The 25,178-nt window shown below is 46.9% G+C and overlaps 1 protein-coding gene across 2 annotated transcripts in view; it reads left to right on the forward strand.

The window, feature by feature from the left end:
• Window positions 1-25,178, forward strand: part of prkg2l (protein kinase cGMP-dependent 2, like) — a 77,662-nt gene that overhangs the window by 39,435 nt on the left and 13,049 nt on the right. Inside the window, exons 10-14 of one of the 2 annotated variants that reach the window (XM_085970732.1) lie at window positions 954-1,028; window positions 4,471-4,607; window positions 12,411-12,500; window positions 15,797-15,938; window positions 18,253-18,416. In XM_085970732.1, the coding sequence (XP_085826858.1) occupies window positions 954-1,028; window positions 4,471-4,607; window positions 12,411-12,500; window positions 15,797-15,938; window positions 18,253-18,416 (608 nt within the window). The remainder of the gene's footprint in view (window positions 1-953; window positions 1,029-4,470; window positions 4,608-12,410; window positions 12,501-15,796; window positions 15,939-18,252; window positions 18,417-25,178) is intronic. The other variant, XM_085970731.1, reaches the window with a different exon arrangement.

Consider the following 25,178-nt stretch of genomic DNA (forward strand, 5'->3'; position numbering starts at 1 on the left):
GACATGCTGGACAACCAGCTGGGCAGTCTCTCTGGCAGAGGGAAGCTTGACAAGAGGGACGAAGTGAGCAGCCTTGGAAAAGCGATCGACCACAACTAGGATGGTAGTGAAACCCTCAGATGGAGGTAGTCCGGTGATGAAATCCAGGGCGATATGAGACCAGGGACGGCTGGGGATGGGCAAGGATGCAGGAGACCAAGCGGAGGTTGTTGGGATGTCTTGTTCTGGGCACAGACGGGACAAGCGGAGACAAAGGCCCGGGAGTCGGCTTCAATAGAAGGCCACCAGAACCTCCTCTTAAGGAACTCGAGAGTCCGACGGATCCCAGGATGACCAGTCAATCGAGAAGAGTGCCCCCATTGAAGGACCTGGGCGCGCACCTGACTGGGGACATAAAGGCTATTAGGAGGGCCTCCTCCAGGGTCAGCCTCCTGATGTTGGGCCCCTCGCACCACAGTCTCAATCTCCCATGCGACAGGAGCAACGATGCAGGAACTGGGGATGATAGGTTCCGGGGTCCGGTCCTTTTCCGAGGGGTCAAACTGGCGAGAAAGGGCATCCGGTTTGAGGTTCTTAGACCCTGGGCGGTAAGACAGGAGAAAGTTGAACCGGTTAAAGAAGAGAGCCCACCTGGCCTGCGAGGGTTGAGGCGCTTGGCGTCCTGGATATATGTCAGATTTATATGGTCAGTCCAGACGACAAAAGGATGCTCTGCTCCCTCCAACCAGTGTCTCCACTCCTCCAAGGCCAACTTAACTGCCAAGAGCTCCCTGTTGCCGACATCGTAGTTACTCTCTGCTGGCTTCAGGCGATGGGAAAAGAAGGCACAGGGATGTAGCTTTTGGTCCTTAGGGGAGCGCTGGGACAGGACAGCCCTGACTCCAATATCCGAGGCATCCACCTCTATGAGAAAGGGCAGGGTGGGGTCAGGGTGTACCAGAATGGGAGCAGAGGTGAAGCGTTGTTTGAGCTCCTGGAAGGCCCGTTCCGCTTCAGAAGACCAACTGAACCGTAAAGACAAGCCCTTGGTCAATGCGGAGAGGGAGGCGGCAAGGGAGCTGAAGTTGCGGATGAAGCATCTGGAAAAGTTGGCGAATCCCAGGAACCACTGAACCTGCTTAACCGACGTGGGACGCGGCCAGTTCAAGACGGCTTGAACCTTGCTAGGATCCATCTGGACGCTTCCACAGGAGATGACGTAGCCCAGGAAGGTGACCTTAGAGACGTGGAATTCACATTTCTCGGATTTGACAAAGAGACGGTTCTCCAAGAGCCTCTGCAGCACCCGTCTGACGTATTGGACATGCTGCTGGGGGGACTTTGAGAAGATGAGAATGTCATCCAAATAAACAAGCACGAACTGGTTCAGCAGGTCCCGGAGCACGTCATTGACCAGAGCTTGGAAGACAGCAGGAGCGTTAGTGAGACCAAAGGGCATGACGAGGTATTCCCAGTGACCGCTAGGGGTGATAAAGGCAGTCTTCCATTCATCCCCCTCCCTAATGCGGACCAGGTTGTACGCGTTGCGGAGGTCAAGTTTGGAGAAGATGGTAGCTCCCTGCAGCTGCTCAAACGCTGAAGACATCAAAGGGAGAGGATAGCGGTTCTTAATGGTAATTTTGTTAAGCCCCCGATAGTCTATGCAAGGCCTGAGACCACCATCCTTCTTCTTTACAAAAAAGAAGCCAGCACCCGCTGGGGAGGTGGAAGGGCGAATGAAACCTGTAGCGAGGGCTTCCTTGATGTATTCTTCCATGGAAACATTCTCAGGGCCAGAGAGAGAGTAGAGCCGACCCCGAGGGGGGCTAGTGCCAGGCAGGAGATCAATGGCACAGTCGTAGGACCGGTGTGGGGGGAGTGTAGTGGACCGCCTCTTACTAAACACAGCATGGAGGTCCGAATATTCAGGGGGCACATGAGCAAGGTCCAACTGATCAGCTGGCTCAGGAGAGGAAGGACGGGGCAGACTAGGGAAGACCTTAAGACAGTTGGCTAGACATGAAGGACCCCACTCCAGCACAGTCCCGGTAGTCCAGTCAATGTGAGGGTTGTGAAGAGAGAGCAATGGATGTCCATGAATGAGAGGGAGCTCAGGTGAATCGATAAGGTGAAACTGCAGCAACTCTTGATGTCTCTCCCCTACTTGGACATGTAATACTCCAGTGATATGATGAATATGTCCAGAACCAAGGGGCCTGCCGTCGAGGGCGGTGACTTGTAAAGGCTTGTCAAGGTGGGAGAAAGGAATTTTCAGGCTGCGCACAAGGGTGGCATCGATAAAACAGCCAGCGGCCCCAGAGTCAACAAACGCCTGGAGGTTGTACTGTTGTCCCTCCCAAGAGAGACGAGCGGGAAGCAGGGTTTGGAAGACAGAAGGGGTAGGAGAAGGGATTTGATTGTCAGTATTTTCCCAATCCTCCTGGCTTTTTCCTGAAGCTCAGGGCATGTGGCTCTGAGATGGCCAGACAGGCCACAGTAAAGACAACGCCCCTCTCTCAATCTCCTCTGTCTCTCAAACTGGGAGAGCCGAGTTCTGCCGAGTTGCATAGGTTCCTCTTCGGTGCTAACAGGTGGACTCGGGGGTACTTGGAAACTCTTGGTCAGATTCAAAACACCGGAAGATCTCACCTCTGTGGAAGTAGTGAATCTCCTCTCTCTACCATGCTCCCGGAGGCGGTTACCCACTCTGATGGCAAGGGAGATGAGCGTGTCAAGGTCCTCCGGAACCTCTCTGGACACCAGTTCATCTTTGATAGATTTGGAAAGGCCATGAAGAAACGTGGAGAGAAGGGCCTCGGTGTTCCAGCGGCTTTCTGCAGCGAATGTGCGGAACTCAATGGCGAAGTCGGCTACACTGCAGTTGCCCTGGCGCAGATTCAAAAGTCTCTTAGCTGCCTCCCATCCACTCACAGGATGGTCAAAGACTTTGCTCATCTCTTCGGCGAAAAGGAGAATGTCCGAGCAGACGAAAGATTGCTGCTCCCAGATAGCGGTAGCCCAGGCGAGAGCTTTTCCCGAGAGTAGTGATATGATGAACGCTACCTTAGAACGGGGTGATAGGAACATGGAGGGTTGGAGTTCAAAAACTAGGAAGCACTGGGTCAAGAAGCCGCGACACTTGCCCGGATGACCGTCATAGCGCTCTGGCGTGGGTAGGCGAGGCTCTCGGTGAGTCTGGAGGTCGGCGACCGTGGGGTAGTACCCAAAGGAACTGACTGAGGAGGAACATCCTGAGCAGAAGCCACAGCGGCTGGGTGTTGAATGGTCTGAGTCCACGTATTTACCTTGTCCGAAATGCTTTGGAGAAGTTGCTCAAGGCGGCCGAGGAAAGCACCTTGATGGGAGAGAATAGAACGAAATTCCTCCATCACTGCTGGGTCCATACTGGCTCAGTCTTGCTGTCAGGGCAAGGCTGGTTCTGGACCCAAGTGCAGACAGACGAGGCGAGAAGCAGGTATGCAGTCTTAAATAAAACTCCTTTACTAGAATCACACAGGTAAACAGTTACAAACTCAAGACAAGCTACCACTAGGCAAACGGCTTGTCAAGACTGAGCACAGAGGGAAGAAACCACAGAACTTAAATACAAGCAAAAACAGGTGAAACCAATAAACCTGATAAAAGGCAGTTAAGTAATAAACACAGGAGAAACTAGTAACAATTAGCAAAGGGAAAAAACAAGTGAAGGTGCCATCTAGGGGTTACTGAGGGAACTAACCAGCACCCTCACATAGTCGTACCATGATGTCGTTAATGGCAACACGCTACACAACCAGATCCTGGTGCCAGTTCAGTCAGTTTTGAGATATTCGATGAGGATTGACATGGGTTTGTGAGAGCACCGTTAATCAGCCTGATGGGAGAGATTCACTATTAACAGAAGTTTATAATCAAGGCAAAACTATGGGGGATTGTGCTTTATTCTTGTACATTAGTCACCCACCCTGTTCTCAGCTTTAAAAGGCGCTACACACTTACATCCGTTGCTACACACCTGTCTTAGTTTGAAGAGAGTTTTGTGTTTGGACTTGTTTGACCATTCCTAGGATCATTATTAACTGTAAGGGGAAGGAAACTATTCACCACTCTGTGTCATTTTGGTTTAAAATCCATACCCAAAGGTGACGGCAATGTTTTAACACAATCAACCATGGTTTTGTTTCTGAGTTAAGCCATTACATGAACATTAAAAAATGTTCCTTATTCACTACGTTAGTTTCTCAGTAACTGATCCTCCATGTGACACATTGCTTTACTTTCAAATTCATTGCTTTGTGTTCAGTTGCCTGTTGATTTAAAATGTAAGCTGTTCCATCTGGAGTTTGCCCCATAGTCTGGTTATTTTTGTGGGATATTTTGAAGTGTGTCGTGCAGTTTTTGAACAATTGGACATAAGACCATCAGCCATCGCTTCATGTCACTTACAGCAACAGCTTTTAAAATGTGTTGAAAAATGCTTTGGTACTCCAGGTGAAACTGAAGGATGAGGACATCACCTTTGCCCTGAAATGCATCAAAAAGAAACACATTGTGGAGACTCGGCAACAAGAACATGTCTACTCAGAGAAGAACATCCTGCTTCAGACCAAATCCCAGTTCATTGTGAGGTAAGAGAAGCTTCCTTCTCAGGAGAGGGGAAGAGATGATTAAGAAGCAGCTGCCCGATCATTCCAATTATTCTCAAGGCAGACGATTTACCGATTTAAGTGAGTGTGTGTAGGCATGTGTATGTGTATATTGGCGTGTGTGTGTCGGTGTGTGAGTGAGTGTGTGTGTGTGTCAGAGTGTGTGTGTAGGGGTAAGTGCATGTGTGTGCATGTAGGGGTGTGTAAGTGTGTGTGTAGGAGTGTGTGTAGGAGTGTGTGTGTAGGAGTGTGTGTGTAGGAGTGTGTGTGAGTGTGTAGGAGTGTGTGTAGGAGTGTGTGTGTAGGAGTGTGTGTGTGAGTGTTTAGGAGTGTGTAGGAGTGTGTGTGTAGGAGTGTGTGTGTGAGTGTGTAGGAGTGTGTGTAGGAGTGTGTGTGTAGGAGTGTGTGTAGGAGTGTGTGTGTAGGAGTGTGTGTGTAGGGGTAAGTGCATGTGTGTGCATGTTAGGGTGTGTAAGTGTGTGTGTAGGAGTGTGTGTGTAGGAGTGTGTGTGTGAGTGTGTGTGTAGGGGTGTGTGTAGGGGTGTGTGTGAGTGTGTGTGTAGGAGTGTGTGTGTAGGAGTGTGTGTAGGAGTGTGTGTGAGTGTGTGTAGGAGTGTGTGTAGGAGTGTGTGTAGGGGTGTGTGTGAGTGTGTGTGTAGGAGTGTGTGTGTAGGAGTGTGTGTAGGAGTGTGTGTAGGAGTGTGTGTGTAGGAGTGTGTGTAGGAGTGTGTGTGTGTGTAGGAGTGTGTGTGTAGGAGTGTGTATGTAGGAGTGTGTGTGTAGGGGTGTCTGTGTGTGTGTGTGTGTGTGTGGGAGTGTGTGTGAGTGTGTGTAGGGGTGTCTGTGTGTGTGTGTGTGTGTGTAGGAGTGTGTGTGTGTGTGAGTGTGTGTAGGGGTGTGTGTGAGTGTGTGTGTAGGAGTGTGTGTGTAGGGGTGTGTAAGTGTGTAGGGGTGTGTGTAGGGGTGTGTAAGTGTGTGTGTAGGAGTGTGTGTGTGTGCGTGTGTAGGAGTGTGTGTGTGTGAGTGTGTAGGAGTGTGTGTGAGTGTGTGTGTAGGAGTGTGTGTGTGTGAGTGTGTAGGGGTGTGTGTGAGTGTGTGTGTAGGAGTGTGTGTGTGTGAGTGTGTAGGGGTGTGTGTAGGGGTGTGTGTGAGTGTGTGTGTAGGAGTGTGTGTGTGAGCGTGTGTAGGGGTGTGTGTGAGCGTGTGTAAGGGTGTGTGTGAGTGTGTGTGTAGGAGTGTGTGTGTAGTGCGTAAGTGTGTAGGGGTGTGTGTAAGTCTATTTCAATTTGCATACAGTCTTCCAGCTGTGGCCAGGTTACATTAGTGAACAAGACCTAGCCTTATCCAGATTTTGTCTGCACTGAGTGACTCGATTACTATTTTGTCACTTCGCCAATCAGAGGTGTGAGAATCAATCACACAGCATGAACACATTTTCTGATAATCAATTTTGCGTAGATGCTTCAGGCCAATTTAATCCTGCCCATTAGTGAGTAATCCCGAGCTGTTTGACTTGGCTCTGTAATCTGCTGGGTCAGGGAAATTGCAGGAGGGGATTTGGCAGACAAATTGTCATAAGTTCTGTTTCGTTGCATTTGATTGTTTCCAGCCTAAATACAATGCTTTTCAAAAGTAGCTGGTTTTCTCCTACACCTCCTCTTCCAACACACACTTTTGATTTCGGCATCCCCTCAACATTAAATCCATCTCTCCCTGATTAATGGGCCATCATTTCTAGCGATTAAAATGGTCACAGGCTCCTTGAGAAGGCGGTATTCTCATTCTGACACTTACACACCCAACCACCTGCTGCTTTGTGCCAGCAGACTGTTGTTGCTTAAATGGAATATGGAGCACATGTCATTTTCAGATGTCACCAAAAAAAATCCAAACATTTATGATTAAAATGAATTGTGTGTCCAACTGACTCAGCATAAATGAATTGATTTTCAATGGGCTGTGTAACAAAGATGATAAAACCTTCTGTTCCAGCTCCCTGTCTAAGAGAACACAGGAGTCTTTTATCATAGAATATTTTAGAATAATTTAAAAATAAAAGATTATGCTACAAAGCGTGGCATAAATACCTATTATTATGGAAAGACAAACATCAGTTCATGTTGATTTATTTTAAGCTACGTATTACCAATCCACGATTGTACTGGATGTTGTGCTTTTCTGCGGTGTTTTAATCAGATCAAAGAAGAGAGAGAGCCTTGCCTTTCTACAGCGCATTTCATGACCTCAGGATGTCTCAAAGCGCTTTACAGCCAATGAAATACTTTCTTTTTACTGTAGTTATGTAGGAAACGCAGCAGCCAATTTGTGCATAGCAAGGTCCCACAAACAGCAATGTGATCATGACCACATCATCTGTTTTTAGGTGAACGTTGAGGGATAAATATTGACCTGGACACCGGAGAGAACTCCCCTGCTCTTCTACGAAATAGTGCCATGGGATCTTTTATGTCCACCTGAGAGGGCAGGCGGGGCCTCGGTTTAACGTCTCATCTGAAAGATGCCACCTCCGACAGTGCGGCGCTCCCTCAGTTCTGCTCCTCCAACAGTGCAGTGCTCCCTCAGTACTGCCCCTTCGACAGTGCAGCGCTCCCTCAGTACTGACCCTCTGACAGTGCAGCATTCCCTCAGTACTGTCCCTCCGACAGTGCAGCGCTCCCTCAGTACTGCCCCACTGACAGTGCAGCATTCCCTCAGTACTGTCCCTCCGACAGTGCAGCGCTCCCTCAGTACTCCCCCTCCGACAGTGCAGCGCTCCCTCAGTACTGCCCCTCCGACAGTGCGGCGCTCCCTCAGTACTGCCCCTCCGACAGTGCAGTGCTCCCTCAGTACTCCCCTCCGACAGTGCAGCGTTCCCTCAGTACTGCCCCTCCGACAGTGCGGCACTCCCTCAGTACTCCCCCTCCGACAGTGCAGCGTTCCCTCAGTACTGCCCCTCCGACACTCCCTCAGTACTCCCCCTCCGACAGTGCAGCGCTCCCTCAGTACTGCCCCTCCGACACTCCCTCAGTACTCCCCCTCCGACAGTGCAGCGCTCCCTCAGTACTGCACTGGAGTATCAGCCTGGATTATGTGCTGAAGTCTCTGGAGTGGGACTTGAACCCACAACCTTCTGACTCAGAAGTGAGAGTGCTGCCCACTGAGCCACGGCTAACACCATCTAATTGTAGTTCCCATTTCTTTACAGTGCATTTTGCTGATGCTCTTGTTGTGTTTGGTCTTTTTCAAGTATTTAGCTTGTACTAACCCAATATAGGAAGAATGGATCATGACACAGTTCATATCTAAGGAACTGTACAGAGCTGCTCTGGAATCACCCTGCATACACCAGCTTGCAGGGACTGTCACAGCTCGTGGTTAACATGAAACTAGTGCAGTTATTCAAAGTTTTATTAACTCAACACATTTGGATGAGGATAGGAATTGATACAGGACTCAATGTTTTACAAGTCCATCTGCAACTTTACAGTCATCAGCATTGTAAAATTCGATCTGTGTGATTATAACACAGCTCAAAGGGCTCATGATCCTTGGCACAAGTAAATAGAATCTAAATCATCAAAACCAATGTAATAAATTCAATGATCCAGTATTACAATGTCACAGCACTAGCGGGATTACATTATATGATAGGAGAATCCGACTTCCAAGATTGCATTACATCCTTGGCAAAGTTCAGGGGCGCACTGGCCAGCTTCCACTGTTAATCACATGAATCGAATTATTTGAAAGGCCGAGATCACCTGGGGTATCACCTTGTGCTGATTCAGGTTCTTGGAGTCAGCTTCTTGCTCAGGTCGTGGCAATCTTTATCTCTCATTTTTTTCTCTCTCTCTTTTCCTTTCCAAAACCATCTTCTTCCTGAAGACCTTCCATTTCAGGAGAAGAGCATTGAACCTTACAACAACAACTTGCATTTATAAAGCACCTTTAATGTAGTAAAATGTCCCAAGGTGCTTCACAGGAGTGTTATCAAGCATAATTTGACAGTGAGAAATTAAGCTGTACAATATTAGTAACAAACACATTTAACGTCACCATATCAAGTTCATTCACCCACTATTTTAATGAAAATGCTAAAAATCGATAGGTTTTGCTCAAATATTGGACAAAGAAGTTTCCTTTGAACACATTAACAGGTTTGTTACTATTATTGGATGGCGTGATTTCAATCCAGCTCAGCTAGAAGGTCAGAGAGAACAAACCCCGTTTCTGGTTTGATTCCGCTCTCGGGTGACTCTACTGGAAGATACACGTGCAGCTGTCGGATGAGGACAAGTTCAGGCTCTGTTCTGTTGCTCTCTATAGTCCAATACCGTGTTGATACTTGCTGCCAAAGCTCACACAATGGAGGATGGCCATTTTGAGGGCTGTCAGCATCTGTGGAAACATCTGGGGCATAAGACAGAAGAAGAGGGGGAGAACGGGAAGAAAATTGAGGACAAGGACAAAAATGTTGGGTTGTCTTCATAGAGCACTCCTCCTGTGACTGTAATGGGAGTGACCTTTGTACCAGATGAAAGTGCGCTAAACGGGGAAAACCTGACCACTGTGTATTTTGTCAGTCAGAGCCGACGAGTTTAACTTGTCTGTGGGGATTGAGAGAGAAGGCAAAAGGAGCCAGAATAAACCTCTTCATTATCCCACATAGGCAGAAGATAAAGTCACGACCTATTCTTCGGGGGGAACACTCTAAGACTGTTGTAGTGATTATATTTATTAAGCAGTCTGTCATATATTTTTAACCCTGATATTTCCTAAACCTATCTGTCTTTCTGTATCTTGTTACTAAATTGTCTTCCCCCTTTCTACATCATGTATCTTTACCCAGCCACTGCTGAGGGACAATGTGAATCAGAAGCAGACTCGCTGTGTCTGGTTTATATAAATCACTTCAACTCTCACCGAAGCTGAAGCTGAATCTGGCTCAAAAAATAATTAATCTCAGGAGGCAGAACTGTTCGATTGGTAAAACAGAAAACAAAGCAGATGCATTCAGGGATAAAAGTGCTGTTCTTACAAATAAAACTAGACAAGTTTACCCAGTTGGTTTGGTAAAGCAAAAGCTGACCCTTTTTGGCTGACGTTTCTCCTTCAGTTATGAATGTGGCAAAGAATCTCTCTTGTTTGCTCCATTGCATTTGACCATTATAACCGCAATCAAGGTTATTCCCACCTGGTGAGTTGGAATTTCTGATCCCTAGGCTTCAGTCGGACCTTTGGTCTTGTTGGCATCTCTTCCAGCACCCTCAGGTTATCTGCTTTGAATTCACTTCATACAGGCTAATCTTCAGTCTTCAATCTTGTCTCCAGTCCAGTGCTGAGGGAGTGCTGCACTGTTGGAGGTGCCACCTTTCGGATGATACATTAAATCGAGGCCCCGTCTGCTCTCTCAGGTGGACGTAAAAGATCCCACGGCACTATTTCGAAGAAGAGCAGGGGAGTTCTCCCTGGTGTCATGGCCAATATTTATCCCTCAACCAACATCACTAAAACAGATGATCTGGTCATTAAAACATTGCTGTTTGTGGGAGCTTGCTGTGCACAATGTTTCTGCAACGTTTCCTACATTACAACAGTGACTACACTTCAAAAAGTACTTCATTGGCTGTAAAGCACTTTGGGACGTCCTGAGGTTGTAAAAGGCGCTGTATAAAGGCAAGTCTTTCTTTTTTGTCATCCCCTGCGAAGGAAAATGATCCATCATAGCCATCTAACAACCTTCCTATTGTCTTTATAACGGGACTGCTATTTACTCAAAGTGTCCATCACCTTCAAAGTTCTGGCCTTTCAGTATCGTTTTTGAGATGGTTGTTCCAATAGTGTTCTTGCTGCCTTTATTATGCAGCTTGGATCCTCTGCCTTACAATGAATCATCCATCATTGCCTTGTATATCTCTGAAGCTTGTGACAGGGTCTGGCACTATTCACGCATGTTATGGCCCCCCCGCCATATCTATGTTCATGGCTACCTTTTTAAAAATTCATTCTCGGGATGTGGCGTTGCTGACAAGGCCGGCATTCTACAGCCCACCTCTAGATGCTCTAAGAAGGTGGTGGGCCTTCTTCAGTCCCGTGTGGTGAAGGTGCTCCCACAGTGCTGTTAGGGAGGGAGTTCCAGGATTTTGACCCAGTGACGATGAAGGATCGGCCGATATACTTCCAAGTCAGGATGGTGTGTGACTTGGAGGTGGTGGTGTTCCCAGGCACCTGCTGCCCTTGTCCTTCTAGGTAGTGGAGGTCACGGGTTTGGAAATCATCTAATTTCCATTAACTCACAGGTTCCCCAGAGCTCAGTACTCTTTTCCAGCCTATTCCTCCTTCATAATAAGAATCTCCTCTTCTCATCATCCAGCCCTATCCACTCTTTTGCCAAGTAAGTTTCTGGCTATAACCTCCTTATTCTGAGCACATGCCAAGAGGAAGCAACACTGGGATTCAACCGGTGCAGTTACTTCCTTCCAGAACTCTCCTGACAATGTGTTGTCCTGCGTCTCCAGCTCTTCATATTTATACTCGACATTGATTGATGAGAAGTGAACTTTCGATCCGAACGTAACATGCGTGAGGGTTTATCGGAAGATGGTAACTCTAATTGTTAATGAGGGGACAGCAGTCACTGAGATCAGTTGTGCAAAACACTCTCAGCGTCTGGTGGAGCTGCTACACTGCCTTTCCGATCAGTGACAGCTCACCTTCCATTGCCCTCTGCTGCTTGTGCTTTGCAGCATTTTTACATCGTTGTTGAAATTTTGAACCAGCAAATAGCTGGACATTGTGGTCGTTCAGTTCAATTGGACAAGTTTGGTGGAATTGTGATTTTTTTTGTCTGGGGAGTGTAATTAGATCTCTTTCCCATGCATAGAACATCAACAACTGGCATTTAAACAATGTCTGTCATGTAGTAAAACGTCCCAAGGCGTTTCATAGCAGCATAAATCAGACAAAACCTGACACTGAGCCAAAGAAGGAGAGGAGACAGGTGGCCAAAAGCTTGGTCAAAGAGGGAGATTTCCAGGAGCATCTTAAAGCAGGAGAGGGAGGTAAAGAGGTGGAGAGGTTTAGGGAGGGAATTCCAGAGCTTGGAGGCCTCGGCGGCTGAAGGCACGGCCACCAATGGCGGAGCGATTGAAATCAGTGACGCGCAAGAGGCCAGAACTAGAGGAGCGCAGAGATCTCAGAGGGTTGTGCGAGGTTACAGAGACAGGAAGGAGTAAAGCCCAGGGAGGGATTTGAACACAAGGTTAAGAATTTTAATCGAGGTGTTCAGGGACCGGGAGCCAATCAGCGAGCACGGGGATGATGGATGAACTCTCAAAGCAGGTTCGTCACTCGATACGAGCATTTATTTTTGCCAGTTCGCTTTACATGATTTCTATTTATTTTATATTTAAGCTTTTAATGATCAAGAAAATCTCTTTGAAAATATTCACAACTTTTAATTCCCGTGTTAAGAGCAGGAGCCGGCCATTCAGCCCCTCGAGCCTGGGTCTCGCCAAGAGCAGCCGAAGCGCCTTACGAGAGCTAATGTGTGTCTACAATTCTCGATGCGAAAAGGCAGAGCAAGTGGGGCGAGGGAGGAAACGGCCGCCCCCTCCCCCACTCCGAGGGGCTGACCTGTCAGAGTCCAATATCATGTCTGAGACACAAGAACAAAAAATAAAAACTAATCATTGTAACTCGCCGAGGAAAGAAGGGGCTTTGCTGAAAGGCATGAATGTCATAAGCGCGGAGAAAGTCTGACCGCCAGCCTGCTCTCTCTTACAGATTGTACCGAACTTTTCGAGACTCGAAGTATGTGTACATGCTGCTGGAGGTGTGTCTGGGCGGGGAGCTGTGGAGCGTCCTACGTGACATGTGAGTGTATGTCATTTTCATGATCCCATGTTTTATTGCACATTCAAAACTTCCCGTATGTCTCAATGCCTTGTATATCAATACAAGTAATATGTATCAGTGTGAAGCAGCACCTGTGTGATAGGCATGCAACTAAGAGCCGAAGGGGGCTGGAATATAAAGGGGAGGAAATTAATGTTCATTTGCACACAGCCTTGGTCAGAGTCTATCTGGACACTGTGTTCAGTCCTGGGCCCCACACCTCAGGAAGGAGATCTTGGCCTTGGAGGAGGTACAGCGCAGATTCACCAGAACGATACCGGGACTTAAAAGATTAAATTATGAGGACAGGTTGCAGAAGCGTGGCTTGTATTCCTGTTAGAGTTTAGAAGATTGAGGTGTGATCTAATTGAGGTGTTTAAAATGATGAAAGGATTCGATGAGGCAGATAGAGAGAAACTATTTCCTCAGGTGGGGGGAGTGAAAAACAAGGGGGAACAACCTTAAAATTAGAGCCAGGCCGTTCAGGAGTGAAATCAGGAAGCACTTTCCACACAGAGGGCAGTAGAAATCTGGAACTCTCTCCACAAAAGGCTGTGGCTGCTGGGGGTCAATTGGAGCTTTCAATCTGAGATCGATAGATTTTTCTTAGGTAAGAGTATCGAGGGATATGGATCAAAAGCGGATAAATGGGGTTGCATTTTTGATGCATTTTAAGTCTTTTTATCAATGCCTGGTTGTTGGGGGACATCAGGTCACTCACGCCAAACAATTACAAATGCTAATAGTGGCAGTAACATTGAGTACACCAGGGATGGCGCTCCGACCTTGCTACTGAACAGGGCCTCGAGCCATTCAGGGACACGGTCAATGTTGAGGCCCCAAACCGCAAGGTAAACCCCACTCCTGGAGCAAAATCTCTACCTGTGGGATCGAGGAAGCCAAGATTTACAGAGCAGACATTGAGGCACAACTGCGGACCTACAAAAATCTACAGCTTGCAGAACTGCCTGAGGACAGACTTATTAATATTTACTCGTTCACAGGATGTGGGCATCACTGGCAAGGCCAGCATTTATTGCCCATCCCTAGTTGCCCTTGAGAAGGTGGTGGTGAGTCACCTTCTTGAACCGCTGCAGTCCGTGTGGTGAAGGTGCTCCCACAGAGCTGTTAGGGAGGGAGTTCCAGGATTTTGATCCAGCGACGATGAAGGATTGACGATATATTTCCAAGTCAGGATGGTGTGTGACTTGGATGGAAACTTGGAGGTGGTGGTGTTCCCATGTGCCTGCTGCCCTTGTCCTTCTAGGTGGAAGAAGTCGCGGGTTTGGGAGGTGCTGCTGAAGAAGCCTTGGCGAGTTGCTGCAGTGCATCTTGTAGATGGTACACACTGCAGCCACGGTATGCCGGTGGTGGAGGGAGTGAATGTTTAAGTTGGTGGATGGGGTGCCCATCAAGCGGGCTGCTTTGTCCTGGATGGTGTCGAGCTCCTGAGCTGTTGGCCATCACTCTGGCAATAACAATAATGAAATGGTGTGAAGATTGCCAGAGAGAAGATCATATTCTATTGCCAGATTAGTGGGAGCAGCAGAGGGACCCAGACCCTGAAGTCACTGGTACCTGTGGAGGAGCTCCATGGATTCTTCTGGTGATGGCAAAACCAGTGCAAATTCTGGTAAGTGTTTCGATGTAAATATCAAGGTCGAAATGAACTGTGTTTCTCAGTGCGTGTAAAATACAATGGAGGTGAGTTCCTGTGGGGGGGTTTCCCGATCCTCTCCCGTAACTTCGGCAGAATGTCCACGGAAACTCTGGTGAATCAACGTATAGTCCGATTCTCCTGGGTTTACACGGATCTTCTGTCAAAGTTAATGTGGATGATCGGGAGAACTCCCATGGAGATGTAACCCTTAATGTTCACGAGCTGACGCACGTTTAGCCATTGATAAAGGACAAACTGTACGTCTGTTTACTGTTCTGTTATGATTTATACATAACAAATATTCTATAGCTACAGAAACATAAAAATTCATTATATCGTGTTCAGGATTTTCGTTTTTTTTAACCTACAAGCCAGTTTTGACCTTCAAGGATCCCAAGGTGAGTAAGTGCCAGGATCCAGCCGCACGACCTCACCTTGCAGACTCACTGCTATCTCCCCAGCTCCAATACGACCAGTGTAAGGGAGCAGACAGGCAACCAATAACAACAACAGACACTTAGAAAGCAAAACATCCCCAAACCCTTCACTGTCAGGGTTGGGACCCATCAGTAGGGAGGTGACCAGAGGTGTGTTCAAATGGGTAGGCTGTAAGGAGGTTTGTAAAGACATAACAAGCTGGATGGGTTTAGCCAGAGAGTTCCAAATTCTTGGGAGAAGGTGGCTGAAAGCTCAGCCACAGAAAGGAGAAAGAAAGTAAGGAAGGAAGTAATGAATCAATTAAGTAATGAATTAATGAATGTAGGAAACAAGGCAGCCAATTTGTGCACAGCAAGCTCCCACAAACAGCAATGAGACAATAACCAGAACATGTGTTTTAGCGGTGTTGGTTGAAGGATGAACTGGGCTGAATTGTTACTTCACAAAGGTTGGGCCCAGTTGAATATTTACTGCTGCTGTTCATCATTTTGGAGTCCACATTTTTGAGGTGAATAACTGACCTTCCCAGCAACCAAACTGAGATGCAGTAAACGGGGCCGTGAGTTGACCTTTTCCAGACCATTGGGCTTTGGATTGGGAACTCCATGAATTTAGGATATCCTTGAAACTGATTCTGAGGATGAAATCCCAATCGCACTGCCAGGCGGGTTCCGATTGATGGGGGCTGCCATTGCGAACTCCCTTGTGTATTTGGCCTAAACACAAACACAGACCTCCACACGGGGAACTGGACACAAAGTTAACACGGCCCCCGCATGGATCAAATGTGGATCCTTCTCCTCGACTGGGTGAACTGCCAGAACCATTCTGGGTTAAGAGGCGCTCCAGCTTTGGCCATCAGAGACTGATAGGCCCGTTAACAATGACAGACGCATACAAAACTACCACAACAACAACTTGTATTTGTATAGCGCCTTTAACATAGTAAACCATCCCAAGACACTTCACAGGAGCGTTACCAGGCAAAGAAAAACCTAATACAAAAGCAAAATACTGCGGATGCTGAAAATCTGAAATAATAACAGAAAATGCTGGAAATATTCAGCAGGTCAGGCAGCATCTGTGGAGAGAGAAACAGAGTTAACGCTTCAGGTCGATGACCCTTCGTCAGACTCCCTTTCCCCTACAAGAGCTGAATTTGTGTGTGCTTTTGCAGGTGTTTCTTCGAGGAGTCGACAGCTAGATTCTGCGTTGGGTGTGTTGTCGAGGCCTTTGATTATCTGCACAACCGAGGGGTCATTTACAGGGATCTCAAACCAGAGAACTTGCTGCTGGACACAGATGGATATGTGAAAATGGTACGTGCTGCTCCAATGGAACTCTACCTCCCATCCTGCGTCTGGGCATTATATTCACCCTCGTTAACCAAATAGATTCAGCCTCCTTCAGGCACTACCATCTGGAGGGATCTTGTGGTGATAAAAACACTTAAGGATAAAAGTCAATTGAAACTAGGGTTGCCAACTCTGGCTGACTATTCCTGGAGGCTCCAAACACTCCACCCGGCCAAACAGCCTTTTCCCCCATCTCCAATACTTTAATAAGGAAAATGTTCAAAGAAAATGAGAAAAACACACCATTTCTTTCATGCCCCTTTGATTTTTCTCTCTCCTGAAAATTAATCTTTAATTCCTGGAGACTCCAGGGCAATCCTGGAGGTGTTGGCAACCCCTGTATTTTCAGATGTGAGTAGATCTCTCCAAGAGTTTACATTTACAAAGGTGAGAGAAATTCAGCGTTCAGTTATTTATGTAGTAACCAATCACAGTTTCCATTCACAGTGCAGGCATTGCAGAGCACGAGCTTTCCCAGTACCTTGACATATCTCTCAGTACCTTGACATATCTCTTGCCTAAGTTTGAAATGTGTCCAGGGTCTCCAACTGAACCTCTGATCATTTGGTGTGTTGGGTCTCTAGTGGTGTGAACCGCGGCTCAGTGGGCAGCGCCCTCGCCTCCGTGTCAGAAGGTTGTGGGTTTAAGTCCTACTCCAGAGACTTGAGCACACAAATCTGGGCTGACACTCCCAGTGCCATACTGAGAGAGTGCTGCACTGTCGGAGATGCCGTCTTTCGGATGAGACATTAAACCAAGGCCCCGTCTGCCCTCTCAGGAGGACGTAAAACATCCTATGGCACCATATCGACGAAGAGCAGGGGAGTTCTACCCGGTGTCCTGGCCAATATTTATCCCTTAATCAACATCACTAAAACAGATTATCTGGCCTTTATCACATTGCTATTTGTGGGTTCTTGCTGTGCGCAAACTGGCTGCCGCGTTTCCTACATTACATCAGTGACTACACTTCAAATGTACTTCATTGGCTGTAAAGCGCTTTGGGATGTCCTGAGGTTGTGAAAGGCGCTGGAGAAATGCAAGTCTTTTTTTAACTCCATGCAGTGTCAAATCCAAGTGATGTGCGGGGTGCCTGTTCTAGGAGGTCTCGCACTGCTCCCCTCCAGAGCCTGAGCAGGACCCAGCTGCAGGATCTCAGCGGCACTTTAACATCCAGAAGCATTGCCAAATTTGCAGAGGTTTCAATTTTTATACTGTATTCACCCGGTGCTTTGGAGACCCACTGATCCCAGAACAATCAACTCAAAGCTCCGCACTGACCAGTTATGTGGGCAGTGAGCTGACCAGAGTGTTTTTTTCATAAATGTCCTTAAAATCCACGTTGTAAATAGAACACAGAACCTTTCATTGCCCAGACAATACAGAGAGTGAATTTTCAAACTGCATATGGTGCAAAAATTCTCCTGTAATCCTCAATGAGTCTTTGTTTTTAAATTACGAAGGGTTTTGATAGCGTAAGTAAAGAGAAAGTATTTCCAGTGGCAGGAGGGTCGGTAACCAGAGGACACAGATTGAAGATTATTGACAAAAGAAGCAGAGGGGAGATGAGAAGAAAGTTGTTTTTCACGCAGCGAGTTGTTGTGATCTGGAATGCGCTGCCTGAAAGGGCGGTGGGAGCAGATTCAATAGTAACTTTCAAAAAGGAATTGGATAAATACTTGAAAAATTTGCAGGGCTATGGGGAGAGAGCAGTGGATGGGACAAATTGGAGAGCTCTTTCAAAGAGCAGGCACAGGCACGATGGGCCGAATGGCCTCCTTCTGTGCTGTATGATTCTATGAACTTGATCCTACACCATTGATGTAAATCATCAGATTTGTGAATCTCACGTTGACAAGTACTGAAGGTTTGGGCTATCAGACACTTCTAATATCGCCGTCTCCCAATAGGTCGATAACAAGTTTCTTGGTTTTAATATGTCGGGGTGGTTTCTCCTTTCTCTAACCGTGTTATCACATTTCTCCCTCCCTCTCACTCCCTCTCTTTCTCTCTCCCTCTCACTCCCTCTCTCTCTCACTCCCTCTCTTTCTCTCCCTTTCTCTCTCTCTCACTCCCTCTCTCTCTCACTCCCTCTCTTTCTCTCCCTTTCTCACTCTCTCTCATTCCCTCTCTCCCTCGCTCTCTCACTCCCTCTCTCTCACTCCCTCTCTGTCATTCCCTCTCTCTCCCTCTCTCTCCCTCTCTCTCTCATTCCCTCTCTCTCATTCCCTCTCTCTCACCTCCTCTCGCTCCCCTTCTCCCTCCCTCTCCCTCTTAGGCTGATTTTGGTTTTGCGAAGCGGATCGGTCTGGGCAAGAAGAGCTGGACATTCTGCGGAACCCCTGAGTACGTTGCTCCGGAGATCATCATGAACAAGGGACATGACTTCGGGGCAGATTATTGGTCCCTGGGAATCCTGGTCTTTGAGCTGCTGACTGGAAAGTGAGTATTGAGGCAAAGCATTTATATCACAGCGTCAGTGCAGCACACACTCACACAGCACACACTCACAGCACACACTCACACAGCACACACTCACAGCACACACTCACACAGCACACACTCACACAGCAGCACACACTCACAGCACACACTCACACAGCACACACACAGCACACACTCACACAGCACACACTCACAGCACACACTCACACAGCACACACTCACAGCGCACACTCACACCGCACACACTCACAGCACACACTCACACAGCACACACTCACAGCACACACTCACACAGCACACACTCACAGCACACACTCACACAGCACACACTCACACAGCACACACTCACAGCACACACTCACAGCACACACTCACAGCACACACACTCACAGCACACACTCACACAGCACACACTCACACAGCACACACTCACACAACACACACACTCACACAACACACACTCTCACACAGCACACACTCACACAGCACACACTCACAGCACACACTCACACAGCACACTCACACAGCACACACTCACACAGCATACACTCACACAGCACACACTCACACACTCACACAGCACACACTCACAATGCACACACTCACAGGACTTAACACTAAGGGGTAGATCTTGACTTTATGTAGAAGTGTAAAACAGGCGATAGCGATCCGGCAGCCCATTTATATCATAGGATGATACAGCGCAGAAAGAGGCCAATCGGCCCATCGTGCCTGTGCCGGCTCTTTGAAAGAGCTATCCAAGTAGTCCCACTCCCCCCTGCTCTTTCCCCAGAGCCCTGCAGGTGATATGTGTACACTTTATCACCATTACAGTCAGGAGGTGATGAGTATAAAAGTTTTGCACTCAGGTGGATTGATAGAATGTTGGAATGAAATGTTGTGAGTCAGAACTTGGCTTATGGTTAAATCGGATTTGGCGGCCAGGAATTCCACCTTCAGTGTGTTCATGCGTGAACGCCCTAACCTGTGGCCGTACCTTGGCTGGAATGTACCAAGGCGGAGAGCCCGGGCTGATATCTGTGAGGCACTGAAGATTTACGGTTGACATGTTCTTTACCAAGTAATTGTTCTTGTTCGGGCTCCTCTGTGTGCTGCTTTAGGAGAACACAGGCTTGTAAAACAAACTTGTTATGTGGGGTTTAATATTATTCGTAATTTACATCTTTCATCTCATAGAATCATTGAGAGTCACAGAAACTTACAGCACAGGAGGCCATTCGGCCCGTCGAGCCGGTGCTGGCTCTTTGAAAGAGCAGTTCGTGTTTAGCCCCACATCCCCGCTTTTTGTCCGTGACCCTGTAAGTTCCTCTTCCTCAATAACCCGTCCAACACCCTTTTAAAATTATTGATGGAATCAGCTTTCACCACCTTTTCAGGCAGGTCGAGTGTTCCTGATCACGACAACACTCAGTGAAAAAGATTCTCCTCGTCTCCCTTCGAGATTTTTTGCCAATGATTTTGAATCAATGACCTCTGGTTATTGACCACTCGTCAGATTTACTCTGTCAGAAACTCTCATCATCTTGAAAACCTCTATTCGGTCACCTCTTAACCTCCTCTGTTGCAAGGAGAACTGTCCGAACTTTTCCATCTCCTTTCACTTGCAGAAGGCGACGATCCATTAGGTGATTCGTTCCAACAGAACTTATGTCACTGGATCATGAGTTTGTCATCAAACCGAACTAAAGGGATTGCCAAACACAGTTGTGTGAGGATAGTGTCCCTGTAACATGTTCTCATCATCCCGTTGGTAGCTCAAAAGGAGATCCTGTTAGAGGAGAGATTGGGTCGACTCGGCCGGTATTCACTAGAGTTTAGAAGAATGAGAGGGGATCTCATTGAAAGGTATAAAATTCTGACAGGGCTAGACAGACTGGAGGCAGGGAGGATGTTTCCCCTGGCTGGGGGGTCTAGAACGAGGGGAACAGTCTCAGGATACGGGGTAGGACATTTAGGACTGAGATGAGGAGAAATTTCTTCACTCAGAGGGTGGTGAACCTGTGGAATTCTCTGCCACAGAAGGCTGTGGAGGCCAAGTCACTGAATATATTTAAGAAGGAGATAGATAGATTTCTAGACACAAAAGGCATCAAGGGGTATGGAGAGAGAGCGGGAATATGGTATTGAGATAGAGGATCAGCCATGATCATATTGAATGGTGGAGCAGGCTCGAAGGGCCGAATGACCTACTCCTGCTCCTATTTTTCTAATGTTTCTATGAAACGCAAAGTTATCATAAACAGGCGTTCCCTTGGAAATCACTGGCTAATGTGGAGATACAGACGTGTCTCTTGTTGATAAATTTGTACAGAATAAATTCAGGTGCTGAGGCACCTCCTTGTGATATCATTCCTTTTCAAAGGCTCCTTCAACAAGTGATACATATGATAATCAACTCTCCACATTCTAATGAGGTGGACAATTAACATATTCATTTTCTGAAGCCTGTCCCTCTCTCCCTGTTGTAGTATTACTGGGATTCCAAACATTGAGGCAGGGTGTTAAAGGCATCATTCTGGGGGACCGGGAAGTGGGTGGACACTTTGGTTAGGTTGGGACATTATGCTCATGTCTGTAAGGACCGGGGATTACTCTGGTCCTTGGAGCTACAATGAGTAATTCTTCACTCTCTGATTCCTATTAAGGGGACAGTGATTTGGATTAGCATTGCTCTCAATGCAGATTTTTCTCCTCTTTACCTACAAGCAGTAACTAACGCTACAGCAAGAATTCACAAAAACCTGCAACCATCTGACCAGACGACCAATTTCCATATTTGGGCCCAATCAGTGAATGCCAGCCAGCACAGAAACAGGCCATTCGGCCCAACTGGTCCGTGCCGGTGTTTATGGTGTTTATGCTCCACACCAACCTCCTCCCACCCCTCTTCTCACCCAATCAGCATATCCTTCTATTCCTTTCTCCCTCATGTGTTTATCTAGCTTCCCATTAACTGTATCTCTGCTATTCACCTCAACCACTCCCTGTGGTAGCGAGTTCCACATTCTCACCACTCTCTGGGTAAAGAAGTTTCTCCTGAATTCCCCATTGGATTTATTAGTAACTATCCATGTTTATGGCTCCTAGATCTGGTCTCTCCCACAAGTGGAAACATCTTCTCTACGTCTACCCTATCAAACCCCTTCATTATCTTAAAGACCTCCATCAGGCCACCCCTCAGACTTCTCTTTTCTATTCTACCATGAGAGCTTCACAGCCAAGTCCTATCCTCCAAACCTACGCACATCCCAACCGGAGTGTCTGAAAAAGTAGCCGGACTCCTCCTGTCCTTAACTCGGGCAGCACGGTGGCATAGTGGTTAGCACTGTTGCCTCACAGCGCCAGGGACCCGGGTTCGAATCCGGCCTCGGGCGACTGTCTGTGTGGAGTTTGCACATTCTCCCCGTGTTTGCGTGGGTTTCCTCCGGGTGCTCCGGTTTCCTCCCACAGTCCAAAGATGTGCGGGTTAGGTTGATTGGCTATGATAAAATTGACCCTTAGTGTTAGGGGGATTAAATACGTGGGGTTACGGGGATAGGGTGGGATATGTGTTGGTGTAGGGGTTACGGGGATCGGGTGGGATATGTGTCGGTGCAGGCTCGATGGGCCGAAATGGCCTCTATCTGCACTGTGGGGTTTCTGTGATTCTGTGATTCTGTGAATTGTCACACCGACCGTAGCCCCAGCTGAGAAGAGCTGGTCAAGGTGTCAAACCTGGGACCTTCCTGGTCTGTGTGACTCAGTATCACGTGCTGTGTTCACCCACTGAGACACTGTGGGACCCTTAACAACAGCAACAACTTCCTCTTACACAGCGCATTTAACTTAAACCTCCCAAACCGCCTCACAGGAACGATGGTCAAACAAAATTTGACACCGAGCCACATAAGAAGATATTAGGACAGGTGACCAAAAGCTTGGTCAAAAAGGTAAGTTTTAAAAGGAAAATAAATTTCTATAGCGCCTTTCACAACCTCAGGACGTCCCAAAGCGCTTTACAGCCAATGAAGTACTTTTTGAAGTGTAGTCACTGTTGTAATGTAGGAAACGCAGCAGCCAATTTGCGCACAGCAAGCTCCCACAAACAGCAATGTGATAATGACCAGATAATCTGTTTTAGTGATGTTGATTGAGGGATAAATATTGACCAGGCCACTGGGGAGAACTCCCCTGCTCTTCTTCAAATAGTGCTGTGGGATCTTTTACGTCCACCTGAGAGAGCAGACAGGGCCCTTGTTTAACGTCTCATCCGAAAGACGGCACCTCCGACAGTGCAGCACTCCCTCAGCACTGCACTGGAGTGTCAGCTGGGATTTTGCATTCAGGTCTCTGGAGTAGGACTCGAACCCACGACTTTCTGACTCGGGGGGTGAGGGGTGCTACCCACTTTTTTTTTATAATACTTTATTGAACATTAAGAACATTTACAACATCGTGATCATTACATTGTATGATACAAATCAATTCCACCGCCCTGCACAGCCATTCCGCCACCACATTTTAACATCAAAACCTGAAGTTTAATTTGTCACCTGTAACATATATTAATCGATTGTACTTTAAAAATTGGTTGTAAAATACTGTCCTTAAATTCCTTTCTGAATAAAACATCCACAGAGCCTTATAATGGTCTTTTAGCTTATATTTAAAATACTCTTTTAGATTGATTCTCCTCCCCTTAAAAAACAGAGCATTCCTTCTTTGCACAATCACGAATCTAGCCAAACTGAACATTAAATTAATTGCCGCTCCGCTAGACACTGGCAGACTCTCCTGCAATCCCCATCTCAAAATTGAGTCCCACGGGATTCCCATTCTCGCTGTTCAGTCCCCACCCAGCAAAAAAGCTTCACACAACTGTCGAACATAGTACTTAAAGTCATTTAACTGCGGACATAACACCAGTAAATGGGACAGAGTCTCATCCTGTGTCCCACACATTGGGCAAGTTGCCGCCTCCACTCGTCCAATCTTGCACAAGACCGTCATGGTAAAAATCCGGTTATGAGCCAATTTGAAATCCAGTTCAATCCACTCTGGACATTTAAAATTTGCCCACATTCCCTTCCAAATCCTGTTGAAGTCCAGCTGTGGGTATATACTCTGCCAAAACTCCTGACCAGCAGGTGTCTTGAATCTCCATTCTCTGAATACCTCATAGAAATCTCGAGTATTACAGTTGTCAAATTGGACTAACTCTCCCCCTTTCTCCAGTACAAAGCTTGGAAAAGCAGGACGCATTTTACTTCCTTTGGAGATTTCCGCATTTATTTCTTCCATCCAATCCTGTGGCATTGCCCTCACAATCTTCTCATTCATGATTCCTATTGCTTTTCCTTCTACCTCCTGATCCTCCTCCCACACCATGTCCCTCACTATCGCTTCCGGCAACCAACCTGGAATCACCTCGTATAATACATCTTTCACCGATATAATCCCAGCTTTTATAAAAGCTTGATTAAATAAAACCTCTCCTTCGATGTTGACCCACCTGTTCAAAAATAAAGGCTGTTCTAAAAATTCCTCAGCCCCCTTGGGCATAAACTGCACACTTTTTAAAAATTGAGCCCAAGTCTCTACAACCCCCTTATAAAACCTAGGGAGAAGCTTAATCGATTTCAAAAACATATTATTGTATTCCATATACAATATCCCCTGCCCTCCTATCCCACTTCATTTAAAAAAATGCTCAAAACAACTCTTCCAAAAACTTGAATTTGACTTCTGAAGGAATCTCTTCACCCATTTGATTCTAAAGGATTTTTCCTCAAATCAATATCTGGGAAGTTGAGTCCTCCCTGATTTCTCCGTCCAATGATAGTATTGTAAGCCACCAAGGCTGGTTTCCCTTCCCATAAAAACCTCACACAAGCCTCTCGGATGGACTTTTCTGCCCACTCAGGAATATCCTCCACCGTCAACAAGTACCATAGCTTAGATAGCAGGAGAGCAGACACCACTGTCGCTCTTCCTTGCACTTTCAACCACCTTCTTTCCCATCTTCCCAAAATCTTTTTAATTTTCATAACCTTCGGTTCCCAATTTAATCGATCCACTTCTTCCCTGTCTTTCTTGCACCCCATATGCACCCCCAGAACTTCCAAAACCTCCAACACCTTAAAGGGACATTCCCCCCTACCCCTCCCTGCAACCAGGCATTGGGACTTACTATAATTCACTCTGGCACCTGAAGCTCTACAATATTCCTCCACTACCTCCATAGCTTTCCTCACTGACTCCCCTTTTCTCAATGTTAAGGTTGTGTCATCTGCATATTGGTGTATCACTGACACCAGCCCAGAACTGGGTACCACAATCCCAACTACACCTTGTTTCTTTCGCATCATGTAACCTAATGGTTCTGCTGCCAATGTGTACAGCAATGGGGACAGGGGACAACCCTGTCTCACTGATCTCTGTATTGGAAAATACTTAGATAAAAAACCATTACATTTAACACAGCTAAATATGTTTGAATAAAAAATCCTTATCCACTGAATGAAATTTTCCTTGAAACCAAATGCTTCCAAAACCTTCAATAAAAACTCATGTGAGACCCTATCAAAGGCTTTCTCTTGATCTATCTTTAATACATAAGCCTCCCTCCCACTCTCTTCCATGAGCTCTATTGCATCTCGGATTGAGACCACAGAATCTGCGATGTCCCGGCCTATGACTCCATAGGACTGAGAGGGCCAAACTATCTCCGGTAACACCTCCTTCAAACGATTTGCCATA

Source organism: Somniosus microcephalus, chromosome 29, assembly GCF_052327205.1.
Source record: "Somniosus microcephalus isolate GS21.2 chromosome 29, FLI_Smic_1.0, whole genome shotgun sequence".
Taxonomy (NCBI): domain Eukaryota; kingdom Metazoa; phylum Chordata; class Chondrichthyes; order Squaliformes; family Somniosidae; genus Somniosus; species Somniosus microcephalus.